The sequence below is a fragment of the Helianthus annuus genome, chromosome 15 (assembly GCF_002127325.2).
Source record: "Helianthus annuus cultivar XRQ/B chromosome 15, HanXRQr2.0-SUNRISE, whole genome shotgun sequence".
In the NCBI taxonomy this organism is placed as follows: domain Eukaryota; kingdom Viridiplantae; phylum Streptophyta; class Magnoliopsida; order Asterales; family Asteraceae; genus Helianthus; species Helianthus annuus.
The window spans coordinates 32012669-32035891 of record NC_035447.2 but is presented as its reverse complement, the minus strand read 5'-3'; the positions used below and the strand labels follow the sequence as shown (position 1 = coordinate 32035891).

Below are 23223 nucleotides of genomic sequence, written 5' to 3'. Positions count from 1 at the left end.
TCATTTCATTGATTAATGGTCTCATACAAAGATTGGAAACAAAATACATTTTTGAAAATAAAATACATTACAACTGGTATTAGAATTTAAATGCGTTTCTAGGCAATCCTACTAGATTCCTTGTATCATCCAAATCCTGCAATACATGTTAAAGCATAGATCAATACAAATAGTATTGGCGAGCATACAAGTTTGATTATAAGTATAAAAATGTTTTAAACAGATTTTTCATGGCAATAACTAAGTATAAGCATATAAATTTAAACACGTATGATTGCAAGTATAACACGTAGGAGCATATATAGAGATTATTTGTATAATATTTTAGCATGTATGTGTATTTGATTCAAAGTACATGTATTGCATCCCAAAAGTAATAAAGTGTAAAAAGGGACCGAGTATGCTCACATTGGTTGCGTATATGAATTCCTTGTGATTAAGCACACGAGTAAGGATTGAGAATCCAAAGGAAACGAACAGATATCCTAGATAGGAAGATACCACACACATGAAAGATCTAAATAACATTTAAGTTAAATAATATTCCCATTATTTATGGTTTGCAATTAACTATTTAGATGTAATAATTTAATGATTTATTTATGTTAATATGAATTATTAATTAAAAGGTATTAAAACGAATTAACAATTTAAATGGTAAAAAAAAATTAAAAGAAAGAAGTGTTAAGAAAAATAATAAAGACTGTATATATATGTGACTTTTAAAGGTCTTTAAAAAAATGAATTGTAAAATACTAAGCAAAAGAAATCGGCCAAAACAACCCTCAATTAGTATTTTACTATAGTCTCTGGTTAAAAGTTATATTTATTTAATGATAAGTCATCTTCTCCATACTAGCTAATCCAATCGAACCCACTGTGTTCATTAATTTGTTCCCCCCCCCCTTTTTTTAGAAACAGACCCAAACCAAACACATCATATATGTGGCGTAGATGCATAGCAACATCCCACAAAATGAATTCCATTAAAATGGTAAGTTGTTCATGTTTTTTTTTTAATCAAATATTATGCCATATTGTTGTTTCATCTTCTTTGTTATAAATCAAACCAAAACTAAACTCACTGTTAACATGTTCTAAAATTTATGGTAATTATCAATTGCTCGACATTCTATTAGATTCGTGTGTAGCGATTTAAAACGGAAAGAAACAAGAAAAATTATATCGAAACGAAAAGGATTTACGAAAGAAGTATACCGAACGAGTTGAAAAGCAATCCCCGTCGCGGTGTCCGTAGGCCTTCGATTGGTTTCCGACGAGAGCTCCAAACTCAGACGAACCTGAACCGGAACCGGGATTCGAACTAAACCGACGTCGACCGGAACTTGAACCCGAGACCGGAAACTGAACCGATCCGAGACCAGACCCTTGCTGCTAAACCAACCCGGACCTGCCCCGAAACAAACCGAGTCTCCGCCACTGAAACGTGGCTATCGCCGCCGTCGGACCCACTGCCGTTGGCCGCCGTCTTCTTCTCACCTCGTTCACCGCGTCTCTCTCTCTCTCGTATGTGTAACCGCCGCCGTGCACCATCATCGCCGCCGCTGCAAACGATGGTGGTGGTGGCCGTTCATCGAGGATTAACAGGGGAAATAGATGGCTGAGTGATGGTTGATCTAAGGCTTTTGGTGTGTGTATGCTGTAGTATAGTTCGAGAGGGAGGGGAGAGTGAAGGAGGGTCTGATGAGGTTTGATTTGTGAAGAAGATGGAGGTGTTGTTAAGATGTAGAAGAAGAAGTGAAATAGGTGGGAACTCAAGTGTGGGTGTTGGTATGTGCGGCTGATTCAAGATAAGAAGGATGTTTAGGGTTTGCAACTTATAACAAAAGGTATTAATAGTTAGGTTTTTAAATCGGGCTTGGGCCCAGGCCCACAAACCCGCTTCGCGCGACCCGATACAGTTCTGAAGCCCGATTTCACAACTGAACGTCGTGAAATATCGTAGGATATTATTTTTAGGTTCAAAAATACGCCAATGATGTCGAAGATGAGTACGTGACGCGTTCGTTGTCGTTTGCGTTAAAAGCGCGTAAAAATGCGTCGTTTGACGTTTTTATTCCGTTTTTCAGTCTGATTTTCTAAAAATAGAAAACGAACTTGAATTTTCTAAAAATATAAAAGTACGAAAATACGAGGCGTTACAGTATCATTCTATTAAGAAAAATTTAAATAGTTTTACATTCTTTAGTTTTTGTGTAAGTAATCGATTTTCACTTAACACTTGGATAACTGAGTTCAGTCGGCCAGATAAACAGTCCGATAAATCTTTCCATTAATGGAAAAGAACAGAAAATTGACAAAGATAGTGGTATGTCAACCTATTGTCGATACACTTAACACTTCTTCTTCAAGTAATCTACTTTGACTATGTTCTAAGTCAAATTACATGACAATGATATTTGACCATGATATGATTGTGAAGTTTCAGTTCAGGCACAACACACTGTTCAGAACAATGTTGAAATTCATCTTGAAGAGCCTCTGACGGTCAACAAGGATGTCTTAACAGACGGTCAACGGGTTAATCTTCTCGGAGATGTGAACAACATTGAAAGGGTTATATTTGTTTAGTGTCTCTTATTTCGCTGCATGAACAGGACACCTTTTTGCTCTCTATGTGTTTGTTAGTTGTTCACTGTTTCTCATGTCATTGCTTTTGAATTTTCAGGGATGATAACGCAGGTCATCGCCGGTGTTCAAGTGAGTTTGTGTTGCTTTTCATTTCCTCTTTGTGACATCATGTATAAAGATGACAGGGACAAATTGCTTGCTGTTTAGTTAGTGTATTACTAAATATTGGATTCGCAGGTTTATCAGGTTTACACTACACACTGGTTTAGTGGTTATGCATATGCCTTCATTTTAGGAGATGGTGGTTTGACTCTTACTTACGGTTCTTTTATTCAAAAGTTTTTTCAGTTTTGCTTTTTATGTATGCCAATGTTGCTTCTTTTTATATGTGTTCTCTCAACATGTGTCTGGTTTTAAAGTATATGATTTACGTATGACCTCATAAAGCATCTTGAACGAACTTGAGTTAGCTTTTATTTTTAAAGTATTTGATTTATGTATGACCTCATATAGCATCCTGAATGTACTTAAATTTTGTTGAATAATAGTTGGGAATCAATCGTTTTTCTGTCTACTTCTACATAATACAGATTAGATAATTGGTGACGACACGTGTCTGACGTGTGTTGAGCCTATTCATGACCCGGACCAGCTACAATCTAGAACCCTAGGCCACGCGGGCCGCGTAAGCCATTGCTTACATTTACGCGGGCCGCGAGAGGATCAGAATCAGGCACTATATAAGGAGGCCTCGGGATTTCATTTCCGATCGTTCATTTCTTTCTAATCACAATTTCTGAATAGTGGGCATTATACCCGAGTCTAATACCCCCTAAATAGCGAGGTTCTGCTACGATGTAAGTATTATAACCCCTGGATACGTATTAGATACTCTGCCCGATTGATCTAGGGTTCCGTAACGGCTGTCGTGGTTCTGCCCAACGTAGTCGTTGGAATGCCGTCTCGGGGAGGGTATTACTAATGTTAAAATGGGTTATTATACTAACACACGTGCCTTTGTGTAATTTATAGATTATTCCCAGGAAATCCTTACTGAAAACCCTAAAACAGCAATGTGAGTGATCCTTCTTTTTATATACTCATTTTTGTGAGTAATCTCCTTTTTGCAAACTATTTTTACAAAACCTCACTTAATTAAATATATACAAAGCAGTTATTGAGTATTTGTAAGAATACAATTATAGTGGGTATGTTGGGGTTTTGTATACAAAATTTGTTACTGGCGTAGTAACATTCCACAAGTTGAGTATGACAGTACCACTAATGTTAATTGTTATTTCTTGGAAACAAATGTAATTGCGGATGTGCCCTCAATACTGTAAAATGATTGGTATTTCAACTTGATTAAATTGGGATTCACTCACCAGTATTTCCCACTGACAAAATGTTTTTAAAACGCGTTTCAGGTAACAAAATGTGAAAGCCAAATAGAAGCCAGCTGGACAGCACTGAAGGCTTGGAAAAGTGGCAATAAAGTTACCTAAAAAGAAATAGATTTTTTTCTTAAATAAAATAGGGTGTATCCCTATGAAATTACGTGTACTGAAAACTTGGGCTTTACCCATGTGTTTAATATTATAAAATGTGGTGGTTTACTCTGATAAAATATTTCCTAACTACGGTCCTGATGAAAATTTCCGCTGCCAAATTGAATAAATAACACGATACCACCGAAACTGGCTCGCGGCCGCCCGTTCCCAGGGATTTGGGATCGGGGGCTGTGACAGAAGGTGGTATCAGAGCTATGCCACTGATTCAGCCACAGAAGTGTTCTGCTGACATCAAAATTCGAAGTGTTAGGAAATAAATAATGAAAATACGTGCATAATTGTATTTTCTTGTTATGTGTTATCTGACTATCTGTTAGTTTACAGTATGAGCGACCAAGGACCATCTGACGCGTATCGTCAATTGTCTGGTTCGCCTAGGAGCGAAGGCACCTCCTCTTCTCAGCCTGCCCTCTCAGGGTACTCTGCTGATACGGAAGAAGGAATCTTTGTGTTTAAGGCTCAATCTGAAGAGCCATTTCCTCAGAAAAGAGGGGATGGTTCAGTAGGGGAGCACATGAGCGTAGAAAGCGCATGAAAGTTGCAGGAACAGCGAGTGTTAGCCGCAGCTAAAAGAGAAACTGATGCATATGCCCAGGATATGCTTAATAGGGGTATAGCCAACATCCACATTTTAGCAACCACTGCAGCTGACCCAAACCTGGAGCAAATGCTAGCACCCCAATCACAACCACCAATTCCTGATTATCCCATGGAAATAGAAAACCTTGGAAATCAAGTAGAAATGCATGATTTCAACCCGGAGGAGATACCTAGGGTACCTGCACCAAATCCCCTAGACCCAAACAATTACGACCCCTGGTGGGACGATGTTAGGGACTATGTGCAACGTTACCCGATTCAGGAAAATGTGCCAATACCCAACTAAGGAGCCTACCCAGGGTTAGATCCTCAAGATCCCTATAACATTAGTGATGCATACATTAGGGAGATCTTAGAAAATCCCTACCCATATCAGGCCCCTATACCTTCATATCAGGAACCCGCACCCCAGATTCCAAACCTAGTCCTAGAACCTGCACCCCCAATGAGTGCATAAAATGTACAAGAACTTAGGACTTTCGGTGAGGAAATTTTAGAAAGCAGTGAGAGAATGCGACAGGTGGGAGAGCGTCTCGTATGGAAATACGACGAACGCATTATAGATTTTTGGATGAATCCATATCCATGAATGTGATGGTGGAAACGGTAGTAATAATAATAATAATATAATATAATAATATATGTGTGTATGTGTTAAAAAAAACTATGGATGCATATTACTAGTATTGTAGCTTTACATTTCAGTCGGTATTGTAATTTTAATTTCAGTACTGGTGTGTAATAGATGCATAATATACCAATAGAGTAAAAGTCGCAATGCTCGACACTTTTGACCAAAAGTGCGTGTCATGTGATTGGCTATATTCAAATATTATTTGTGATATTAATATTTGGTAAATGTTTAAAATTCAGATGGACAACGAAGTGAATCAAGAAAACCAGAATGATAATATTCAGAACAACAACCACTTGAATAATGATAATCTGAATAACGAGAATCCGAATAACAATGGAAATCAAATGGATAATAGTGTCGTTCAACACATAGTGGCACAAGGAATTATAGATGCAATGCCATTTATTATTCAAACAGTTCAAGAAGCGAATAATAAAAGTAAGCATAGCAGTAAGCGACCAACTGAACCAGAACACAGCGTGAACAATGGACCCGTACTTCAGGTGCCCATTCCCAAAAGAAGAAGAACCATGCCATATGGTTGTTCTTACAAAGAATTCTGGTCCTGTAAACCAATAGAATTCTCGGGCAATGAAGGACCCATTGCAGCTCTACGCTGGATAGAAAAGACTGGGGCTGTTCTGAAAATAAGCAAATGTGCTGAAAAGGATAAAATAATGTTTGCTTCGAATCTGTTTAAAAACTCAGCTCTAGAATGGTGGAACACCATCCTCCAGTCAAGAGGAAGTGAGAGGGTTTATAGCATGGAATGGGAGGAGTTTAAAAATATGGTAGAAAGGAAGTTCTGCCCTCCCAATGAAAATGAACAGATAGCAAACAAATTTCTGAATCTTAGAATGACCGGGTTAGATAGTAAGGGTTATACTACCACATTCTTTGAATATGCTAGAATAGTACCAACCCTTGCATCACCTGAACCGGTATTAATCTCCGTTACATCTGGGGATTAATTGGAGAGATTAGACATGTAGTCAAGGCAGCTAGACCCCAAACCATAGAAGAAGCTGTAGAACTAGCCAATACCTTGACATGTGAGTTAATCCGTACTAGAAAAGAAGACCAGATGAGAAACATAACCCAAAGGCTTACCCAAGAATTCCGTTCTGGGAATTTCAACCGTAGGAATGTAGGTTCTACCTCTGCACCATACTGCAAAACCTGCAGAAAGAAGCATTCAGGAAAATGCTCCATTCACTACAATGTTTGCAAGGCCCTAGGACACAAGGAAGAGAATTGCAAGAAGAAATCCAGTAATGGAATGTGTTTCAATTGTGGAGAAAAAGGTCACATCAGGACAAATTATCCGAAATTGGCTCCAACTGCAAACAACAAGAATCATAAAAATGCTAGAGCATTCGTTCTAACTGCAGATGAAGCCAAGATGATTCCGGACGTCATAGCTGGTACGTTTTTAGTTAATGATATTTTTGCTAAAGTATTATTTGACTCTGGTGCAAACCAAAGTTTTATTAATACTTCGTTTTGCAAACTCCTAAATCAATCATTAACTAAACTACCACAAGAATGTCTAGTAGAGACAACAAATGGAGAAACCGTTAGGATTTCTGAAATCTTGCAGGGAGCAAGAATAGAAATTTTTAATAAAAAATTTACTGCAAACCTTTATCCAATGAATCTGGCAGGATTTGATGTTGTATTAGGAATGGATTGGTTAATAGCCAATAAAGCCAGTATTTTATGTGATCAAAAGTCAATTCAAGTAAAATCACCAAGGGGTGAAAAGATCACAATTAGAGGAGATAAGCCATCTAGATCCACTAAATTCATCTCTGTGATGAAAACCGCAAGTTATATAAGAAAAGGATCTATAGTGTATTTGATTTCTATAATCACTAACACTAAAGGAAATTTACCCAAAAAAAAAGGAAAAGAATTAAAAGACATTCCAGTAGTGTCCCAGTTTTCAGATGTCTTTCTAGAGAAATTGTCAGGACTGCCGCCAGATAGGGAAGTTGAATTCAGAATCTACCTGCTACCAGAGACAGCACCGATTGCCAAAGCACCTTACCGTTTGGCACCCGCCGAAATGCAGGAACTAAAGAACCAATTAGACGAATTGTTGGAAAAAGGATTCATACAGCCAAGCTCATCGCCATGGGGAGCACCGATTTTATTTGTCAAAAAGAAGGATGGATCAATGCGTATGTTCATTGACTACCGTGAATTGAACAAGGTCACGATTAAGAATCGGTATCCATTACCGAGGATCGATGATCTGTTCGATCAACTTCAAGGAGCTCGATTTTTCTCTAAAATTAATTTAAGATCAGGATATCATCAATTAAAGGTACAGGAAGAGGATATTCCTAAAACCGCATTTAGAACAAGGTATGGTCATTATGAATTTACTGTCATGCCATTTGGTTTAACCAATGCCCCAGCCGCATTTATGGACATGATGAACCGAATATGTAAGCCATATTTGGATAAATTCATAATTGTCTTCATAGATGATATTCTAATTTACTCTAAAAGTAAAGAGGAGCATGCAAAGCATTTGCACTTACTTTTAAGTCTGTTAAGAAAGGAAAAGCTTTACGCTAAGTTTTCAAAGTGGAGGTTTTGGTTAAAACAGGTACAATTTCTTGGACATTTAGTTAACCATGAAGGAATCCATGTGGATCCAACAAAGATCGAGGCAATTACCAAATGGAAAACCCCTGAGTCACCAACCGAGGTTAGAAGTTTCTTAGGATTGGCCGGTTATTATAGAAGATTTATTCGAGATTTTTCTAGAATAGCCATTCCCTTAACCAAGTTAACCTGTAAATCTGTTAAGTTTGAATGGGGACTAAAACAAGAAGAAGCCTTTAGAATCCTTAAGCAAAGACTAAACCACACACCCATATTAGCGTTACCAGAAGGAACTGAAGACTTTGTAGTCTATTGTGACGCTTCTAAGTTAGGTTACGGATGTGTGTTGATGCAACGTCAAAAGGTTATAGCTTACGCATCTAGACAACTTAAAAATCATGAAGAAAATTATTCAACCCATGATTTGGAATTAGGAGCCATAATTTTTGCCCTTAAGATTTGGAGACATTACCTTTATGGTAGAAAATTTACCATATTCACCGACCATAAGAGTTTAAGGTATGTTTTTGGGCAAAAAGAGTTAAATATGAGACAAAGACGCTGGATGGAAATGCTTAGTGATTATGATTGTGATATCCAGTATCATGCAGGGAAAGCTAATGTAGTGGCAGATGCTTTAAGTCGAAAGTATCACGAAAAGCCAAAAAGGGTACATTCTCTTAAGTTAAATCTACAAGTAGATTTAAATGATCAGATAAGAAAAGCACAAGAATCAGTAATCAAGGAGGATACTGAAAAATTAAAAGGAATGATTAAAGGATTAGAACAAGGAACAGATGGAATTTGGAGATTCCATAAAAAGAGAATGTGGATACCTAAATTAGGAAATCTACGCCACCGTATATTAGAAGAAGCCCATAAATCTAAATATACGATGCATCCAGGAAGTGATAAAATGTATCAAGATTTAAGGAAAAATTTCTGGTAGATAGGAATGAAAAGGGATATAGCAGCTTATGTTTCTAAGTGTTTAACTTGTTCACAAGTTAAAGCTGAACACCAGAAACCCTCAGGATTGTTGCAACAGTTAGAAATGCCAGTGTGGAAATGGGGATTGATAACAATGGATTTTGTTACCAAATTACCCAAAACAAGAAAAGGTAATGATACAATCTGGGTGATTGTAGATAGGCTAACTAAGTCAGCTTATTTCCTACCAATGAAGGAAACTTTTAGTATGGAACAATTAGCCAAATTGTATGTAAATGAAATTGTTTTATTACATGGAATACCTTTATCAATTGTTTCTGATAGAGATAGCCGTTTTACCTCTCATTTTTGGACAAGTTTCCAAAAATCAATGGGAACCAAGCTGAATCTAAGCACAACTTACCATCCTCAAACGGACGGGCAAAGTGAAAGGACAATTCAGACAACGAAGGACATGCTTAGAGCTTGTATAATTGATTTCGGAGGTAATTGGGATGATCACTTACCTTTAATAGAATTTTCTTATAATAACAGTTATCACACAAGTATTAATGCTGCACCATTCGAAGCACTTTATGGACGAAAGTGCAGAACCCCAGTCTGTTGGGCAGAAATTGGGGAAAAGCAATTATCTGGACCTGAGATAGTGCAAGAAACAACCGATAAAATCATTCAAGTCAAAGAACGACTGAAAGCAGCACGTGATCGGCAGAAACGCTACGCTGATAACGGGCGTAAGCCGTTAGAATTTCATGTAGGTGACAAGGTATTATTAAAAGTCTCTCCTTGGAAAGGAGTGGTAAGATTCATCAAAAGAGGAAAGCTAAGTTGCAGGTATATTGGACCTTTTAAGATTATTAGAAGAATAGGACATGTAGCCTATCAGCTACAACTGCCAGAGGAAATGGCAGGAATACATGATGTATTTCATGTATCTAATCTCAAGAAATGCTTATCCGACGAATCACTGATAGTACCTCTTAAGGATATAGAGGTAAATGAACAACTTAAGTTTGTAGAAAGGCCTCTGCAAATTGAAGACAGAAAAATTAAGAATCTCAAGCATAAGAGATTAGTTCTGGTCAAAGTGAAGTGGGACTCCAAAAGAGGATCTGAGTATACATGGGAGCTTGAATCAGAAATGCAAAAGAAATATCCACACTTGTTCCAGTAGATCTCGAGGACGAGCTCTAAAACAAGGTGGGGGGGATATAACAGCCCAAATGTAAACCGACACCCTTATACCTTTCCGACACTCTAATATATCTTAAAATATCCAAAATGTCTTTAAATATACCCCGTATGTGAAAACTGAGCTCGAAGTATAACATAACATTAAAAATAATTAAAAAACAAGTTTATTTAAGTTGAGGCGGGCCGCATAGACCCACCCCAACCCTTACGCGGGCGGTATTAGGATCAGAACCTGATCGTTTGTTTTCTTTAGCTCAGGCGGGCCGCGTAAGCCATTGCTTACATTTACGCGGGCCACGAGAGGATCAGAATCAGGCACTATATAAGGAGGCCTCGGGATTTCATTTCCGATCATTCATTTCTTTCTTTCTAATCACAATTTCTGAATAGTGGGCATTATACCCGAGTCTAATACCCCCTAAATAGCGAGGTTCTGCTACGATGTAAGTATTATAACCCCTGGAGACGTATTAGATACTCTGCCCGATTGATCTAGGGTTCCGTAACGGCTGTCGTGGTTCTGCCCAACGTAGTCATTGGAATGCCGTCTCGGGGAGGGTATTACTAATGTTAAAATGGGTTATTATACTAACACACGTGCCTTTGTGTAATTTATAGATTATTCCCAGGAAATCCTTACTGAAAACCCTAAAACAGCAATGTGAGTGATCCTTCTTTTTATATACTCATTTTTGTGAGTAATCTCCTTTTTGCAAACTATTTTTACAAAACCTCACTTAATTAAATATATACAAAGCAGTTATTGAGTATTTGTAAGAATACAATTATAGTGGGTATGTTGGGGTTTTGTATACAAAATTTGTTACTGGCGTAGTAACATTCCACAAGTTGAGTATGACAGTACCACTAATGTTAATTGTTATTTCTTGAAAACAAATGTAATTGCGGATGTGCCCTCAATACTGTAAAATGATTGGTATTTCAACTTGATTAAACTGGGATTCACTCACCAGTATTTCCCACTGACAAAATGTTTTTAAAACGCGTTTCAGGTAACAAAATGTGAAAGCCAAATAGAAGCCAGCTGGACAGCACTGAAGGCTTGGAAAAGTGGCAATAAAGTTACCTAAAAAGAAATAGATGTTTTTCTTAAATAAAATAGGGTGTATCTCTATGAAATTATGTGTACTGAAAACTTGGGTTTTACCCATGTGTTTAATATTATAAAATGTGGTGGTTTACTCTGATAAAATATTTCCTAACTACGGTCCTGATGAAAATTTCCGCTGCCAAATTGAATAAATAACACGATACCACCGAAACTGGCTCGCGGCCGCCCGTTCCCGGGGATTCGGGATCGGGGGCTGTGACAGTACGCTTGCCACTTGACTAATCATTAAGCAATTTAATCACCTATTCATATAGAATTGTTATAGAAAAATGGTTTGATTTTAGTTAAGGAATCAACAGTTCAACTAGATTCTCTTAATGGTAAAAGGAAAAAAAAAACGTATTTTTTTCAATCATCATCTTGATTGCTCATTTTTCCCATTCAATAACTGGAGTTGAACTAGAATCTCCAACGAGCTTTTGTTATTTTCTTGCTATTTACTTCGTTTTGGTTTTGGATTGGGGCTTGTGTGCAACAAATATGGATGGACATAGGTGAAAATAAAGCAGAGAAAGATAGAATGTCAATGGAATTAGAAAGAGAGTGTTTGGAAGTGTACAGAAGAAAGGTTGATGAGGCTGCAACCGCCAAAGCCCGCCTTCACCAGGTCGTTGGCGCCAACGAAGCCGAACCCTCGTAGCGACTCTTGGTGACCTAACCCTCATTTTTCTATAAGTAAATGGTTTCAATCAAAGAAGCCATCATTGTCAACTTTATTATGTGTTCTACCTAATCTTAATCATGTTTTCTTGGCTTAATTAATATTTCATCCACTTCTTAGCTCTATTATTCTTCTCTTTCAATATACAGATAAAAGAAGTACTTTGACTTAGAAACTAAAATGGGCTATATATAACCTCAGGCCATGAACGACGACAACGAACACGGTTTATCACACAGTGTTCCGCCTTTAATGTTTCACCGGAATCATTGTTTTCTGTTATGTTTATCACCACCTGTCACCGACCGATCGACGATTGCAACTTAACTGACGGAGCTGTCGGAGACTGTAGAAAGAGAGGATGATTCGAAGTTACACTCGCTAAGGTATATTTGGTACTGATTTTGCATACATAGTTGTGTTTTTTTTTTTGTGACAATCTTTTGGCTGGGGCTGGAAAAACAATTGATTAGTGGACTAAAATGATCTTCTAGGAGCCCATAGCTTTTCTTTGTGACAATCTGCCATTTCATGTCTCATTTCTTGACTGTGTATTTGTTGTATTTTGCTAAATGGATATACTGATTACATTGACATTAATGATTCCTAAATCCTAAAATGTTAACTTTTACTTTGAAGATTCAACCCAACCAATTTTCAAATTAAAATTCTCATAAGTTTTTTATATTGCTATTAATCCAATAGTCCCAAAAGTCAAGTTTATACAAGATGCTATAGATGGTCAAACTAAACTTATTATAAATTTAGGATTGAGATAATTTTGCAACTTATATTACCCTACCCTTGGTCTCAAAAGTAACACTTATGTATTCATTAATATAGGTGTCAAAATTCTCTACATAAAGAATTAGAAATTTGACATATAAAAGTTCAAGTGACACTAAAGAAGCCAAATTGTCATATTATCCAATAAATTCCTAAGACTTTGATGAGAAACCAATAAAAGTTTCGAGTTTAATCTTATATAAAGAAAAAAAAAACTATTTTATGTTTTTTTGGGACTACTTTTTAGGTGTTACTAACATGAACTCATTTAGCAATAGTCATGGAGTATGCTGCTGGAGTAGAGCTTTTCGAGTGGATATGCCATGCACGTAAATTCAGTGAAACGAGGCAAGTTTAATAAATGTGTGTGTTTTTTTTCTTTCATATTCTAAGTTGTTATTTGAATATGTTTTGTATGGTAATAAGCTGCTTTGATGGTGTTTGGTGTATGGTAATAAGTTATTTTAATCAGTTCAATAAGCAAATCCCAAATACCCCTCTAAAAGTAACTTATTTAGTTAACGCTCAAAAGTCAAATGTGGTCAAGATTTGTTCTTTTTTACTTCGGTTTTCTTTTCTTATATGCACCAGGCACGATTGCTCTATTCAGTTTGGTACTCTTTCAGTTGGATTAGAAATGGGTTGAAATGAGTTGTGATTTATCTCAAATGGGTCAAATAATATATCTAAAAATGGAACGATTTATATGCGTCAAACTGGTCAAACGGGTGAGAGTCATGAAAAGTTCTTTCGATGTACACAATATCATATATCGTCATATTTAAAGGTTTGTATTATTATTGTATTTGAAGCTTATTAGTCAGCTTTTGACTTTTAGAAGTCAAACTGAGACTTTTTTAAAAACATATTTGGTTCACATATATGTAATTTGGTTATTATGTTAATCTATGTAGGTATCTTACATTTGCTTTCTTGAGTTGGTATGTATATATATGGATTATTTGATTCTCATTAATTACTATAAAGTTAAATGTTCTTATACAACCTTGTAGCTGCAAATATTTTTTTAGTATTCTGATTTGTTGGTTTGCTTTATAAATGAATAGGGAAGCACAACTGATTGGGGATTATAATAGATGGGATAGATAGAACCACAAGATGGAAAAAAGACCAATATGGGGTACCAAGTATCAAGATTCTCGGTGTCAATGGCAATTTGGTAGTTTCTTATAATTCAAGGGTGGAGTTAAGATTCAAGCACAATAATGGAGTTTGGGTTGATTGGTGTACAGCTTGAATAAAGTATGCCACTGTTGACTCTGCTAGATTTGTTGAATCTGCTAGATTTGTTGGAGATTACCGATGTAGGGTAAAGTTCTTGTACAAATAATCTTAACATACTAAACATACAAATTGAAGGAAAACTCAAAAAGACAAGGTGGCATTTTTGTAATTATCAATAACTATCAAAGTTACTCTACAAATATACCTAAAAAAACCTAACCACTCCCCCCACCCCCAAAAAAAACCTAAACCCCCACCCCCCCACCCCCAAAAACCTAAAAAAACCTAACCCCTCCCCCCACCCCCCAAAAACCTAAAAAAAACCTAACCCCCCCACCCCCCACCCAAGCTAAAATGCTAAAAACTAAACCCCCAAAAAAACCTAAAAAAATATAAAAAAAACACACAAATTATTTTATTTTATTTTTTTAACATTTTTTATTAAAAAATCGCTACTTTTAGTAGCAGCTAAAAAAAATTTTTTTTTTTTTGCTAACGAAATGTAGCGATTTTTTAATAAAAAATGTTAAAAAAAAAATTGTGTTTTTTTAGGTATTTTTGGTTGTAACTTTGATAGTTGGTGGTAATTACAAAAATGCCACCTTGTCTTTTGGGTTTTCCTTCAATTTGTATGTTTAGTATGTTAAGATTATTTGTATTTGATCTTTTGCCCACCGATGTATAGTAACTAATTTATAGGCCAGTACTACCCACCATATTATACACATACTTGGAGGTTAAAGATATAGAGAAAACCATCAACCCAGTTTATTGTCCTTCAATCACTGAAGTCCTTCCTAATAAGGTTTTCCTAAAATAAGGTTTGTTTGTTTTTTTTTGTCTTGCAGTTTGCATTGGTTTCCGTGTTGATGTGGTAGTAATGAAGTATGCTCCAAGAATAGAGAGCCGCTTTCAAGTCATCTAACATTTTATGTGTGCCCCGTTTGATATAAAGCACAACCCATTTCATTCGTTAATATGACACTTTGTATTTTTTATACACTTTTGATTGATATAGATCAAATAGCCCCTTACATACCTCCATATGCACAACGTTTGTGAATAAAAATTGAATTAAAAACCTAATCCAAAATGACATGTCATAAAAAGTCGTGGGTGATAGTTTCGTTATCACCGTTCTTCGTTGCAAGTCATATTGGCCAAAAGGCATGAAAAGATCATGAAGGTTTAGTTGACAAAAAGTTAATATGTAAAAGAGATGAGCGGATGTACTATTGGGATGTGCTCAACGGTCTCAAAATATTAGGTTTACCAAATCATAGGTTAACGCTTCAACGTTTAGAATTTTTATGTATTTAGTTGGTGCTAAACCACCTGCGAAACTCGCGGGTTCTTAGACTAGTTTTTATACACATTTGTATTTTTTTTACTTGATAGCAATAGCAGGCCCATCCGAGCAACTTGGACAACAAGCTGAAGGTGGCTGAAGCTTTCCGGGCCAACATCAACATTATGCTTTAGTTGGGCTTTCCTTTATCCGGCCCATTAAAGCAACTTGCACAATAAGCCACAAAACAACCTCTAAAACCCTCACCAGATCTCTCTCTCTCTAAAACCCATCCTCTCTCTCTAAACCTTTCTCTGCAAATTCAACCTACAACAATGGGATCCAATCAAGCAGCAGTTTCCTTCCTCACAAACCTCGCACGCGCCGCCTTTGGCATCGGCACCGCCGCAACCGTCGCCAGTTCCGCCCTCTACACCGTCGATGGCGGCCAACGCGCCGTCCTCTTCGACCGTTTCCGCGGTGTTATTGACGACACCGTCGGCGAAGGTACTCACTTCCTCATTCCATGGCTCCAAACGCCTTACATCTTCGACATCCGCACCAGACCTCACACTTTCTCCTCAATCTCCGGCACAAAAGACCTCCAAATGGTTAACCTAACCCTTAGGGTTTTATCTCGACCTGAGGTTAATAACTTACCGTCGATTTTCAAAACCCTAGGGCTTGAGTATGACGAGAAAGTGCTTCCGTCGATCGGAAACGAGGTGTTGAAGGCGGTTGTGGCGCAGTTTAACGCGGATCAGCTGTTGACGGAGCGGCCGCAGGTGTCGGCGTTGGTGCGAGAGAGTTTGATACGGAGAGCTAAGGATTTTAACATTGTGCTTGATGACGTGGCGATTACGCATTTATCGTATGGTGCGGAGTTCTCTAAGGCGGTGGAGCAGAAGCAAGTGGCGCAGCAGGAGGCGGAGAGGTCTAAGTTTGTGGTGGCGAAGGCGGAGCAGGAACGTCGTGCGGCGATTATTAGGGCGGAAGGGGAGAGTGAGAGTGCGAAACTGATTTCGGATGCCACCGCGGCTGCTGGAATGGGATTGATTGAGTTGAGGAGGATTGAGGCGTCTAGGGAGATTTCGTCGACTTTGGCGAGGAGTGGGAATGTTACTTATTTGCCGGGGAGTGGTAGCCAGATGCTTCTTGGGCTTAATCCGGGTCGTTGATGGTATATTGTTGTTCTATCTTTATGTTGTTTTGGTTTTGTATTGTTTTGCATAATAGATTTGAATAATTGCGCGTATGTTTCCAATATTAGTTGTTTTGTTTGGTAGTTTATTATGGTTATGTTTTAATTGTGAGCCTGGTCACTTGTTTAAATGTTTGAATGCTAAATGACTGCGTCAGTCATGTTTTCATTTGAATGATCTTTGTCTAGGTTTCTTATTAGCTATATGACATGCTCATTTTAGAACCAATAATATGTTGAGTTGCGAGCGTAATGTATTGTGTCTATTGCTTTGAATGTGATACACTAGTTTGTTAGTTTGTTGTAGTTATATTCCAAATTTGGATTGTGAGCATGATCACTTGTTTAAATGTTGAGTGCTAAATAACCGCATCTCATTTAGTTATCATTTGAATGTGCTTTGTGTAGGTTTTTTAATAGCTGTAGGGAACAAATACGAGACACAAATTTGTTAGTTTGTGTTCAGAACGAATAATATGTTAGAGCCACGAGAACAACATAATGCATTGTACCTGTTGCTTTGAATGTGATATGCAAGTTTGTTAGTTTGTTATGGTTGTATTCTAAAATTGTATCATGAGCCTGATCACTTATTCACTTGTTCTAGTGCTAAATGACTGCAACAAACTAGGTTGCTTAATACTTGTAGGCAACAGATACAACTATGAGACATGTTCTTTTTTAGAACCAATAATATGTTGAGCAGCAAAAACAGCATAATGCATTGTATTTATTGCTTTGAAAGTGATATGCAAGACTGTTGTGTAATGTAACCGCTTGTGATACAAGTGTATTATGCAGTTTTCAACATATTATTGGTTCAAATTCTAACCATACCCTTTTTGGTTTTCTTCTGCACTAAATATTTAGATAATGCATAATAGATTTGAATCATTGCTTATATGTTTCCATTCTTAGTTGTTTGTTTTGTATTTTGTGATGGTTATATTTTAAAATTGTATTGTAATCCCGATTAATTATTTAAAATATTCGAGTGCTTTGTAACCCCGGTCAATTATTTAAAACTAGTTGAGTTCCCCGCGCTACGCGGCGGAAACCCAATCAATAGTGGTTCGGTTCGTTATAGTACGGACAGTCGCTATAGCAACCGAAAGAGAAATTTCGATAAATAAAGTCGTGACATGTCCAAAAGAATATCAACACGTGTTTTACATCGATTGAAAACTGTAAAAACATATATTGGTTCTGATAATACCGATTCTGGTATATATCGAAGTAGTTCGGTCGGAATCGGTTCCGGTTCGGTTCGTCATGGTACATGTTTATGATGCGCATAAAAACTCTAATCTGAATACATCTTCGTTTTTAATAAAGTATACATTGGTATTGGCGTTGTTCAGACGATATCGATTGGATATGATACGGTAGCGGTGATGTATTATTACGGTATGTGAGAAACTACAGATGTAATTTGTTAGAACAACATTAAATCTAATATAAAAAAATATGACAAATTTAAAAGATATATTTTTTAAAAAAAATCTTATCGCATATTTAAGTTCATTACCATTTCATTTTAATATCTAAAAAATAATATTATTAAAAAATTATTTAAAAAAATCTTATTGAACTTTGAACATTTACTGTTCATCATCACTTCATAATAATATGTATAATATGTATAATATTCAAGTGCTAAATGATTTCAACAGTCATGTTTTCATTGAATGTACTTAATCTAGGTTCTTAATAGTTGTAGGCAACACATACAGCAACAAGAGACGTTCATTTCAGAAATCAGAATCAATAATGCGTTAACCGCGAGAACAGCATAATGCATTGTGCTTATTGCTTTGCAAGTGATATGCAAGACTGTTATGTAACCGCCTTGTGTTTCTTGCTTCCATACTACTATTTATCTTTCATGCACTACATACAAGTTTATTATGCAGTTCTCAACGTATTATTGCCTTATTGGTTGTGATTCAGCATAACGTTGAACATCTTATATTGTGGTATTGCTTGTTATGGAGTCACTTTTGACTGTTTGATTCAATCGCAAGCCTGTAAATTATTCCAACTATATACCTCTTTTTGGTCGTCTTCTTCTGCACTATATATCTGGATAAAGTGTATATGTTACCGATATTAGTTGTTTGTGATATCTAACTATTCTGATACCCGCACAAAGTTCAATTTGCTTGATATCGAGGTACTTTGGACTGTTTTATAAAATTGCAGCATTGTTATGATGTTGATTCTTGGTGACTTTTGTTTCTATGTATTTGTGATTTGTGAATGGCTTCTGTATATCCTATGCATGAATTTATCTCATTTGTTGCTGAATTTTTATGCTCGCAGGACTGGTTGGCTTCAAAGGCAATAGCATTCTATCATTTTCTTACAACATTTAGCTACGTTGGAAATACGAAGACACATGCTGCTTATGAGAGAATAATTGTAACAACTTTTGTGACTTGGCAAAACTTCCTCTATGAGTTGGCATTCTTTACATACCAAATGATTGGTGAATTCTGAACTATTTTGTGTTGCATTCTGCTATATGCAATTTCAGTTTTATCATTTTAAATATTAGTGGTTTTTAGGAATTGGATTGCTTATCTAAACTGTTTACTTCCTTTCTCTCTGCTCGCATTTGTCATCATCGCTGATCACTCATATTTCTGATCTTGAAAAAAATGATGGTTACTAATGTCAAGATTCTTGTGCATCTTTAAAACTCAACAATCATGTTTTATAGAGGACATGGAAAAGCACTTAGATTAGTGATTCGCATGTTCTAGTCCTTGCCAGTTTAACGACAGCGGAGAATAGATTATAGTGAATTAGGAATGCAATTAGGAGGAATGCATAGATCGTATGTCGTTTGTCGAGCCATTATCATGCTAAAATAAGCTTAACCAGCACCTTCTATGCTGAATCAAACCATCTCATTTACACAAAATTGTGAACAATGCAGAGCGTAAACCAAAAACCGAAGTAATGATATTGATTCTAGTTATTCCTCGAAACAATTCCACAGCCAGGAAGCTGAGTAAATCCGCGTGCAATTGCAATTATAAAGTATTGTCCTCCAGCTGCACAGCCATGTCAGCAACTTAAGACTTGGCCATATGGCGGATCAGGTCAACAACACGATTACTGCAACACGATGACACATATCCAATAATCAACTTATGCCTGGATATATCCACAACAAAACTAATTTAAATTCATGAGCCGTACCTGTATCCCCATTCGTTGTCGTACCAAGAGACAAGTTTTACAAAATTGTTGTTGAGAGCAATGCCAGCCTTTGCATCAAATATGCTAGATCTGAGGTCACCCACAAAGTCTGTCGACACAACATCATCCTCGGTGTACCCTAGGATTCCCTTCAAACTTCCCTCTGCCTCAGCCCTACACAACATAATAATCCCAACAATATACGAAATAATCATAATCATAATCAAATACTTAAAACATCATTCATATAATCATCAAATTCTTACTTGATAGCAGCCTTGATGTCATCATACGATGCTGGTTTCTCAAGTCTAGCGGTAAGGTCAACCACCGATACATCAACAGTAGGAACACGGAATGCCATCCCTGTAAGTTTCCCGTTGAGGGCAGGAAGGACTTTTCCAACAGCCTTAGAAAGAGGGCAGTTGATTTAGGAAAAGAAGTTATGATATATCTGCAAATAGAATTTAAAAAACTATACACCATACCTTAGCAGCTCCAGTGCTGCTGGGAATAATATTAAAAGAAGCAGCTCTTCCACCCCTCCAATCCTTCATTGATGGACCATCAACAGTTTTTTGAGTCGCTGAATATCAAAAAAGGGTTAGCCCGCATCTAGTTTCGGTATAATCTTACATTAAAAGGGTAGGACGACAATATCCTGACCCGTGATCGAGTGAACTGTGGTCATAAGGCCTTCCACAATTCCAAATTTGTCATGAATAACCTGTATATTAAAAAGAAAGAACATTAAACTTTAAAACATTTGTCACGACACTCTGGTTTTAAAAAGCGCTAGACGTTGCTTTATTCACAACTAAATAAGCTTTTTGTATAATCTAAAGCTCTCTTTTACATGTTAGACTTCATCATGTAAACCATTTATAATTTCTTTATCGACACGCTTTTTTATACCAAGATGATCACAAACATGTTAGCAAGTAGTGAGTTGTTCAACCTTTGCGAGTGGAGCGAGACAGTTAGTTGTGCAACTAGCATTAGAAACAATGGTGATATCCGATTTGTATTCCTTTTCATTTACACCCATCACAAACATAGGAGCATTTGCACTTGGAGCTGAGATCACAACCTTCTTTGCACCTCCCTAATCAACAATAAAATTAGCAATTAAATACATATTTACTTCACCTGCAATAAAAGTACAATAACAATAATCTAACCTTCAAATGAGCTGCAGCTTTATCTTTATCTGTGAAAACACCTGTTGATTCCACAACAAATTCAGCTCCAGCTTCACCCCATGGAATCTCCTCCGGGTTTCTGCAATTAGTTATTAAATTATTGTTAATATGCTCGACTTTCATGTTAGGTGGTGTAGTCGAGACAAGCAGCTCGTGAGCCACTCAAGACCGGCTACCTAAGAGGTCGAGTCTAGCCATGCTTAAACATGCTCAAACTCAACGTTTATGAAATGTTTGCCTGATAAAAAAATACAAGAATACGAATATACATGTATGAGATACCCCCATCCTTGGGAAGGAACTATAAGTATAAATACTTGAGAAGTATTATTACAAAAATATTGTTTAACAATTATTCCAAAATTTACAAATATAATTTAAGTTGAAATATTAATTATTTTGACTATAATTATATAAATTGGAATGATATCAGAAACGTAACTCAAAAACGTTAATTCTAAGCCAAGGCACGGCCGTTCGTCTAATAGACCCTAGTACATTGTAGATAGTCGTGTTTGCTGAAGGGATTTGAGTTACGAGTACCGAAACTCAACGTTTATGAAATGTTTGCCTGATAAAAAGGTTCATATAAAACATATTAGGACACAACTTGTTTGTAATAAAGCTTATTTGGTTGTATATAGAGCAACAACGCTTAAGCTTTTGGGACCTAAACACTCAAGAGTGCCTTGCATTTTTATACGTAGCTCACGAGTCTAAACGAGTCTGTTGTTTATATAACTATGTTATATATATGCTCGAAGGGGCCTACCTCATCCCGTAAACCTTAACCGGCTTATCTCCAAACAGAAGAGTCTTGTCATCCTTAACTTTGATTTCACCCTTTTTATATTGACCATGCACACTGTCGTATTTAAACATGTAGATCTGAAACAAACCAACACAAGTGAAATCCACATACAAACAACAAATTTCCTACACAATGTCTTTACAACATGTAAAGATGGAGAAACCGAGTAACTAACCATGTAGTCAGTAGTAATGAAAGGATCATTAACCGCGACAAGCTCAATATCATCGCTCTGTAGCGCAACTCTAGCCACTAAACGACCGATTCTTCCAAACCCTGTATGGAACCAAACCAAAATGATAAAAAAGTTGCACAAAAGGAATCGAATAGGATCGAGTAATGAGGTTATACCGTTGATTCCGATCTTGATCTTGGCCATGCTTAGTGTTGTATGATGGTGTGACTGGATGTAGGTACATATGTGTGTATATATATTGGAAGCTTTAACGGTTGGTAGTTAAATGTGGACAAAGTAGACCGGTAGCTTCGCTCAATATGAAGATTGTTAAGGCATGTTTTTTGGAGATGGGAAGTTTTAGATTAAGTCCTTCAAGTTGTGTTTGTGTTTCACATAAAGCTTTAAAGTTATGTATTAAAGCATTTGAACCCCCTCAAAATAAATATGAAATATTGTAGATTGTAGAAATGCATACTTGTATATAACATACAAAACAATTAGAAAACACACTTTTGGGTTACAGTTAGGGCTTGTAGGTAACTTGTATGTAAAAGAAGATTTACTTGATAAAAAAAGGGTTGACATCTAAAACAAATGAGAGACGAATTCTGGCATTTTATATGGACGTGTTAGTAAGACTAATGTGTTGTACGATTTCGAAAAAAAAAGATAAGTAAAATTTACTATATATTACATCTCATATCATGATTTTCTTCAAGATGGCCAAAGAAAATGTGGGTAAGATCATTAGGAAAGCATAATTCTTTATTTCTTTATGTGGTCATTAAGACTTAAAAAGCCACCTATAGACGCTTAGGGATGTAAACGAGTCGGCCGAGCTAAGTCTTATGCTACTCGAGCTCGGCTCGGTTCGAGTCTACTTATTTGAGCTCGAGCTCGACTAGTGAGTAAAACCCAAAGCTTGAGCTATTTTGAGAACAATCTCAAACGACCTAAAAGCTCGGCTCAAGCTCGCTTCGATATCACTTAAATGAGCCAAAGCTTGGCTCGAGCTCGGCTCACCAATGTTATTAGTTTAAATCATACGGGCCTAAGTTGAAACCAACTTAGGCTTTTTAGGATTGGGTTATAGTCACCATAATATATATAAAAAAAACTAAGTTTTTGTTTGGGCTCGCTTAGGCTTGTGAGCCTAAACGAGCTTTGTATTTCAGACTCGAGCTTGGGCTCGTCCGAGCTTTTAAACCAACCGATCTCGAGTACTCTTGAGCCTCTGGGCTTGTTTACAACCCTATAGACATATTTACACCCAATCATTCAACAAGTCGCATATATGATGCAGGTGCGCCCAGAGCGTGTAGCGCCTTTTTAAACCAAGGTAGCTCAATAA

General features: G+C 36.8%; 2 protein-coding genes and 1 long non-coding RNA gene across 3 annotated transcripts; 2 read left to right on the top strand and 1 right to left on the bottom strand.

Moving 5' to 3' along the window:
* The first annotated feature begins 11558 nt into the window (after positions 1-11558).
* LOC110911241 lies at positions 11559-14142 on the top strand. The gene is made up of 3 exons (XR_004881311.1): positions 11559-12340; positions 13013-13103; positions 13808-14142. It is a non-coding gene; the product is annotated as an uncharacterized LOC110911241 (long non-coding RNA).
* A 1388-nt stretch (positions 14143-15530) lies between these two features.
* LOC110911243 (prohibitin-3, mitochondrial) lies at positions 15531-19044 on the top strand. Its single transcript, XM_022155843.2, has 2 exons — positions 15531-16453; positions 18797-19044. The coding sequence occupies exon 1, from the start codon at positions 15609-15611 to the stop codon at positions 16449-16451; it is 843 nt and encodes a 280-aa protein (XP_022011535.1). The 5' UTR covers positions 15531-15608; the 3' UTR covers positions 16452-16453; positions 18797-19044.
* Positions 19045-19330: 286 nt separating this feature from the next.
* Positions 19331-22102, bottom strand: LOC110911242 (glyceraldehyde-3-phosphate dehydrogenase, cytosolic). Its single transcript, XM_022155842.2, has 10 exons — positions 22046-22102; positions 21870-21970; positions 21656-21771; positions 20863-20962; positions 20640-20786; positions 20348-20408; positions 20170-20267; positions 19948-20090; positions 19682-19855; positions 19331-19597 (listed from the first exon to the last, which is right to left on the bottom strand). Exons 1-10 carry the CDS (start codon positions 22071-22073, stop codon positions 19555-19557), a joined length of 1011 nt encoding a protein of 336 aa, XP_022011534.1. The 5' UTR covers positions 22074-22102; the 3' UTR covers positions 19331-19554.
* Positions 22103-23223: the final 1121 nt, after the last annotated feature.

What these genes read in the sequence shown, in the direction of transcription:
- LOC110911243 (XM_022155843.2), top strand. Translation starts at nt 15,609, where the DNA reads ATGGGATCCAATCAAGCAGCAGTTTCCTTCCTCACAAACCTCGCACGC.
- LOC110911242 (XM_022155842.2), bottom strand. Translation starts at nt 22,073, where the DNA reads ATGGCCAAGATCAAGATCGGAATCAACG. An exon ending in GATCAAGATCGGAATCAACG is followed by an intron (nt 21,971 to 22,045) that starts GTATAACCTCAT and finishes GGTTCCATACAG; the next exon opens with GGTTTGGAAGAATCGGTCGT. An exon ending in GACAACGAATGGGGATACAG is followed by an intron (nt 19,598 to 19,681) that starts GTACGGCTCATG and finishes ATCGTGTTGCAG; the next exon opens with TAATCGTGTTGTTGACCTGA.